This window comes from Otolemur garnettii, unplaced genomic scaffold (assembly GCF_000181295.1).
Source record: "Otolemur garnettii isolate 467f Iridium unplaced genomic scaffold, OtoGar3 scaffold00060, whole genome shotgun sequence".
NCBI classification, from domain to species: Eukaryota; Metazoa; Chordata; class Mammalia; order Primates; family Galagidae; genus Otolemur; species Otolemur garnettii.
This window is the reverse complement of record NW_003852455.1, coordinates 1,091,967-1,099,325: the sequence shown is the minus strand read 5'-3', so window position 1 is coordinate 1,099,325 and position 7,359 is coordinate 1,091,967. Positions and strand designations below refer to the sequence as shown.

The following is a 7,359-nucleotide window of genomic DNA, read 5'->3' as shown; positions in this document are numbered from 1 at the left end:
TTGTTAACATTTTACCACATTTGCTTTCTCTCTGTTAAGCTTAATTTACCATGTGTATTCCATGCTAAGCTAATACTATATTCTTTTAAAAAGCAGAAAACCAAGATAATTGCTAAACTCAGAAATGGAACTTCATAATAATTTTAATATAATTATGGAATTGAGTGCATATATAAATATACACATGTGTACTGTATTTAAAAAATGACATTCTGTACATTGACAGGGTTGAGAAGAAAGAACGAGCCCGGTTAAAAACAGTGAAATTCAATTCTAAAACAAGAGACAAAGGGGTGAGTATATGATATCTCTTATTTCTGGAAATTAGTTAATTGGGGGTAATAGACCTTGTCATAATTCTTGCTTAAGCTTCATTGTTAAAATGAGAATTACTTTGCCATAAAAATTAACCAGGATTAGCTATTGCCATTGTCTTTTACAATAATAGACAGTAAAGTAAGCATTTATTAAATTAAAGTACCCCATTTATAGACTTTCCCAAATTATCAAAACTGTCACTTAATATATTCTTAAAGACATTCTCTTGGTCAGGGTAATTTTTATTTAAAAAATGGATTTGGACTTAATGCGGATGTCCAGTAGAAACTTGTGTTACCAGTGTTAATTGTGTTAGGTAATTTAATAATGACTTTCCTAAGAAAACAGCCACCTCCTCCCCAAAATATGATTAACTAATAATCTACGTTCACAAGTTATTGCAAATGAATTTATGGACATTCCATTGTTCTTTCCCTCCATTATACTTGATATAAGAGAATCTCTGTCTTAAATGTTGGAATCAGTATAAATATTTATTGGAGGGAATAAGCAAAATGTCAGTCAATGATCAAGAAATATATTGAAATTCTTTCATATTTATTTTAGTTGCATATTTTTCCTTTAAGTCAGTGTGCTTGACTCTAACATTTTGGATGTCGGTACATGAGAAAGACTCTGCAGGCTTCATTCTGAATTATGTATATAATTCCTAATTATCCTAAACGCATTGCAATGGAATATTCTAGCAGCAAGCCTAAAGAGAGATGGACAGTTGTGTTGAAATACTGTTCATAGCAATGTTATATATAAGTTTGGGGGTATTTTTTTAATCTGAAGCCTAAGTTTTTTATAAGTCTTTTGATCGTATTTGAAATGAATGTGGAAAGTTAAGCAAATAAATTTACTCTCTGTACATTTCTGATATCACTAACCACTCAAACTTAAAGCAGTAAAATTTAAAAGATAAATATGATCCATGATCTAAGAAATTATATCTGAGTAAATTGTGTAATATATTCAACTTCTTTAGAAATGGTAAATTCTTGAAAATTAACTTGTAGCTTTTAGAAAATACAAAATTATATAGCATGATTTGAAACAATACTTAAAATAGAAATTTTTATTGGCGGAAAAAACAGCCCTAGTAAATGCTCAGGATTGAAATATGTACAGTGTTTTTGTTCTTGTTTTATGTATGTCCTTAAAAATAATTTAGTACGATATAGCATCCATGAATTGAAACAGAGGTTGCATGTCATAACTTTTCTTTCATACTGTAAAAAGTTAACTGAATTAACGACATATTTTAATCTTAGTCTTGTTTGTTGACTATAACCAACTTTATTATACAGTCACTGTGTTCTAACACAGCACCAAAACTATGCATGATACTGAGTGGGGTAAAAATACGCTTGCCATTGATATAGAACTGCGTATCTTTGTGTAGTACCATTTCCTATTCCTCCTTCTCCTTTCCTTATATGGTGATTTGTGGACTTTATTTTTACTATAGACTTACAACATTTCAGTTTCTCATTAACATTTTTAACATTCATTTGGCTATTTTGAAATACAACATATGGAAATTATATATTAAGATATTTAATATATGTATCATGAACTTGTATTTTGTCAGTACTTATACTTTTTGCATTGTAGAGCTAATGCTAAGTAATTAAATGTAGGAGTTTTTTTTTTAAATCAAAAATATAAAGAAACTGGAGGTAGCAAGTCTTCAGTTTTGTATTTTCCCTACACATTTTTGTCTTGTTTGCTTATGCCATTTTTATTTTTGCTTTTAGTAAGTTCTTCACCTGGAAGATATTAAATGTAATACAATTAATACATTTCTTAACTAACAAGCATTTCTTTCTGTCTTTTACTATGATATCTTTATGATATCTCATTTTATCTAACTGCAAAGATAATAAAAATCAAAACATTTTAAACTTCATGTTTCTTTTGGTTGTTGTCTGTGAAACTGACTCTGACCACCACTATATATGCAGTAAGAGGGGTAAATAACTTTATATAAAAGCTATATCAGTTTTATCAGATATCATAAAAACTATTGCTAAATTCAAAACCAGTGATTGTTATAAATGGAAAGATTTAGTACATCCCTAAATTAGATTACCATGATTTTTTTCTGTACTAAAACTTAAATTTTAATCTTTTTGTCCTTCCTAAAATTTGGATTTAGGCAAAGATTTTTATTCAAACAATGCTACTTGACAGATTATAAAATAGGTATAAATGCAAAGTTCTCCTTAATACTTTTTTTCTCAACTTAATTTTTAACTTCTGCTTAGAGTTCTCTTTTATCTAGTTCCTCAGAGCCTTCAAAATTTAAGATTGAAATCGGGACAGTCTGCTTGGCTAATGAACTGTGAACTTATTAATGCTGAATTATTGATATGAAAAGGTAAAAATGAAAGTTTAGCCTTACTTTATAAAGATTCTTATCAAAATAAATCATCTCAAATCATAGAATTGAAGATAAAAGTCCCTTTAATCTACTTCAACACTTAATCACCTGGCACCACATGCTTATAACAGAGGCATGCCAAAACATACTGCCGAGTGTCAGTATACTTCCAAATAATGACATGTTATCTTAAGACATGGATAAACTTAAAAAAAAATCAGAATGAGGACTGGGTGCAGTGGCTTTGAGAAGCCAAGGTGGGAGGCTTACTTAAAGCCAGGAGTTTGAGACTGGCCTGAGCAAAAGCGAGACCCTGTTTGTACAAAAATGAGACAAATTAACCATATGTGGTGACACACCTCTGTAGTCCCAGCTACATGGGAGGCTGAGGCAAGACAATTGCTAGCACCTCCAAGAATTTGAGGTTGTAGTAAGCTATGATGACTGCATCCCAGGCAACAGAACAAGTTTCTTGTTTCAAAAAGAAAAATCAAAACAAAATTTCTATTCTTCGTATCATTTCTCTTCCTCCTGCTCTCAAAAAAACAGTAATTTCAGGTGTCACTGGTAGGTAAGGCCATTTTCTTCAAAACATAGATGCCTATGACATAGGAATTACAAAAGAAGTTATTTCTTTTTTAATAGCCTCATCATTCTTTGTAGTACATACTCTTAAATCTATGAATGTACAAATAGGATGTTCAAGGGAAAAATCTTTTTTCCAACTTCTGTGCAGTAATGGCTATCAAATCAGCTGTTCAACTCTCATCTAACAATTATGTGTAAACTGTTAGAATGTTAAGTGCTTTGTAGCGTTAAGTGCTTTGTAGCTTTGAGGGCTAACAAACTTCTATGAAGAGACCCTGGGGCCAATGTGTTGGATAGGGTTCTGGTTTATTTATATATGCTTTATAAAATAGATAAATATAGTAGAGCTTAAGAACAAGTAAAGCAGTCCTGGTAACGTTCAAGTTGTCCAGGAAACTGACTCTTCTTCCTTGGCTAAGATGGCATTGGTAAATCTTTTACTGGATTCATGCTTTTTCCTTACCATTTTATGATTTCAGGCCGTAAACATTCAATTGCCTTTTTCCTTTTTCAGGAAAAAGCAAAGATTGTTTTTAAATTTCCAGCATTAGCAACTTTCTCAAAATTGTTTTAATGGCTTTTCTATTAGTTCATTGTGGCCACAAAGAAAGGATAAAGAAATAAATGTGGTCAGGCCAAATAGGATGAGGATTGCTATCTAATATATAAAATAATAACATAGTTACATTTAGCACAGTAACATTTAAAACAACTTTTGCTGTGAAGTAACTAGTAGTACTTGGAAATTTTTCTAGAGAAATACAGATTGATATAAATAAATGTTAGCTTGCTTTGTACTGTAGTGTTAGTTAATCTGATTTAATTTTTTGTCAAGTAGCATTTATTCTTTATTTTTAGGTATAACTGAATTAGACTGCACAATTCTTAAATATTTTCAGTTGTAAAATATTTGAATTAGAGAAATTTACACAAAATTAGAAATACACTTTACATGTGATTAAAGTAAAAGTGATATACAAACTGCACACTGTGGTCATAGGAGTCAGCTTCCACAGAGCTGCTAGGCTGGGCCTTTGTACACACAGACAGTAGACATCCCTTTGTTTTGCCCCTCCTTCTCTTCTTCAGCAGTCATTCAATGACAAGCGTAAAAAGAACCTCTTTTCCCGAAAATTCCCCTTCTACAAGAACAAGGACCAGAGTGAGCAGGAAACAAGTGATGCTGACCGTAAGTATGTGGATCCAGTGGTCAACGGAAAATAAATGTAGAGGGACCTACTGCCCTGCAGTTGGTTGTTACCATGGAGACAGTTTCAAGAGCTGCAGCAGGTTACTAATTGTCTTAACCAGGGGCAACTTAAAATGCATAAATTAATTATATTCCAATCTTAACTTTTCTGGCACCTAAAGAAGTAATTTAAAGTAAACATTTTAAGTTCTATATTTGTAACAAATATATAAAGAAATAACATTATTTGAAATAGGAGTTTTTATGGACAACACTTAACATTCTTACATACAAAGAACTTTAGAGGAAAATCATGAATACTTGAAAAGCTGCCTATTTATTTCTAGGTACAGCTAGCTTTGCCAGTCTTTGATACTAGATTATCTGGAATCGATCCATTTTATCTTTTTCTTCATTGTATGTAGACAATCTGAATTTTACTTTTAAAATAGCAAGAAATGGTCTGAAATGTTGCTTCACTACCCTAAACAGCCTCCAAGATAGAACTTTCATTCTTCTGGTAGATTATAGTCTGCTCATTTCAAACTTCTAGCAGTCTACAAAAATGCTGTGTAAGATATGTGTACCTGTAATGGTCTTGGAACTGTCTCTTACTGTAGCACCAATTTTATGCATTACTGACAACTATTTTCTTTGATTATCTTTTTATTGCTTGCTCTCTGGGGACTACCCTCTACAGGAGATCCCTGACGACATGGGATCAAAAAGCCTGAGTAAGTTATCAAAATACTCCCAAGTTATTTTTTAACCTCCATCTACAGATCTACCTTATTCAGATACATTTTGAGATTCATGGTAGTGCCCTTCTGGCATAAGGAGGTATATGATTTAGATTCCTTTTAGACTTTTCATGTTTATAACATGCTTGGGACTTTTATTTCTATAATACATACTTTTTGTTTTTTTTTATTTTCCATTTTTCACGTTACTTGAAAAGTTTTCTGCTCATAATTACATTTTCCTTTTTGTAATTTTTCTGGCAATTAACTTTTGTTAGAGTTTTTTTTTTTTAATATAAACACTTTTTTAAGATTTTCTTAAATAGTACTACCTGCCTTTCTTATTATAAAGTAGAAATATGCTTCCTTGGAGTTTTATGGCCCCCCCCTTTTTTGTTAAAGTAAGTGAAACTCATTTTGATTATATGTTAGAAAAGCATCTCTATAAAAGTATAAAACACAGTAGATCTTATTAGAGAAGAATTGCAGATACAGAGTTAAAGAAAAAGTTTATGGAGTCAATTGTATATCTCTTTTTTAAGAAGGTTATAAGATATGAGAAAAGTTATTAGAAATTTTGTTCCTTGTTTTTCCTTTAACCAAGGTATTGTCCCTGTTTGGGGGTTTTGTTGCTGTTCTTGTTTAATTTTCTAGCTAGTTACTTAGGTTTCATGTAAAGCGTGGCACAGAATCAGGTATACCTACATACAGAAGGCATTTAATAAATACTGGAATGAATGGATGAAGCAAGAAGTCATTTTAGCAATAAAATTTTAAACTTATGTGTTTTTAAATTAAATATGAAAATTTATCAAATATTCCTAAGTAACTTTAGGTGACAGTGATTCATAGAAGTAATTTTTTAGGGTGATTTTTTTTTCTAAGTGGTATTTCTGTTTAGATTGTTAAACATTTTGAAATGTATGTTTGTGTCATTCCTTGATCATTAAGGATATAGCCTTTGTCTTAGCTCTCTAAGATTTGCATTAAATATTAAGTTTCACAGATTTTTTTCCTAATTTATGCTAATTTTATACTGGAGTTTTAATCTGACTATAGGTATTTGCCTTTTATTTCAACCTTAAAGATGTAGATCTGTGCCAGAGTGAAAACAGTATGCTTTATGTGTAATTACTTCTGTTAGACACACATTGTTATTTTTGCATGTCCCTACTTAGAATTTGGTAAAGGCCACAGATTTTTCTATCACTAGTGGCACCCTTTTTTAAACTCTTACCTTTGAGAAAAAATTATAAATGAAAACCTTCAAAACTAGAAAATAGTACCCATATTATTAATGCTATTGAATTCATTTTGAGATTGTAACATATTTTAAAGATAGTATGGATTAGCAAATGGACCCACATATCTTTATTATCTGCTAAGTCAATAGAGATCTATGGAAAACTCATAGAAAAAGAAACTAAGTGAATTTTTGTTTCCATATTGATATCATGATGGATGATAATTACACCTTGGCCTTATATCTTGGGTTCTAATTGAAGGCTGGGACTTAGGAAGAGAAAGAGTGTGAAAAGATAAAGATTTTATTTTCAGACAGATGCCTTGAATGATAGCTTTCTGTGCTTAATCTCAAAGAACTGAAATAATTTATTCACCTGGTAATTTAATGATTAGATCAAGATTTTATTAAGAAAATGTTGAGGAAGACAGAAAATTATCAGTAAAACTCTAAAACCTCCATATGGTAGAGGTTAGCACATAAAATAGACCCCATAAAGCAGTTAACAAGGTGCCAATAATTATACAATGGAAAATACTAAGAAGGGTGGACCAAGGACATTTCTTGTGGCCTGAGTTATCTACATTCTAAAGTTCAGAATACAGAGAATAAACTTAACAAAGTCTTGTGAGATTTTAATATAAGAAATAAATGCAACAGTGTAGTCATTAACCTTGTTGAAACAGAACTCCAATCAGAAGAGTAAAATAAATTATTCCAGAGAAACAAGCCTATTGAAGAGATGAAGATAATTCTGAATATCAAAATTAAAGTACTTTTGCATGTAAATTTACAAAACCTATGAAAAATAGGGTATTTAATTAAAGAATAGAGAAACAGAAGTTATACTATAGAATATTTTTCCTAGACATGAATTCAATCATTTTTTATT

The 7,359-nt window shown here is 30.8% G+C and overlaps 1 protein-coding gene across 6 annotated transcripts in view; it reads left to right on the top strand.

Moving 5' to 3' along the window:
- The window catches only part of DLG1 (discs large MAGUK scaffold protein 1), a 322,247-nt gene that overhangs the window by 283,322 nt on the left and 31,566 nt on the right, over nucleotides 1-7,359 (top strand). For 2 of the 6 annotated variants that reach the window (XM_023514828.1, XM_023514825.1), the window contains 2 exons: nucleotides 227-293; nucleotides 5,185-5,218. In XM_023514828.1, the coding sequence (XP_023370596.1) occupies nucleotides 227-293; nucleotides 5,185-5,218 (101 nt within the window). Of the gene's footprint in view, nucleotides 1-226; nucleotides 294-4,384; nucleotides 4,485-5,184; nucleotides 5,219-7,359 lie in introns of all 6 variants that reach the window. The other 4 variants (XM_023514827.1, XM_023514824.1, XM_023514826.1 and 1 more) reach the window with 2 other exon arrangements.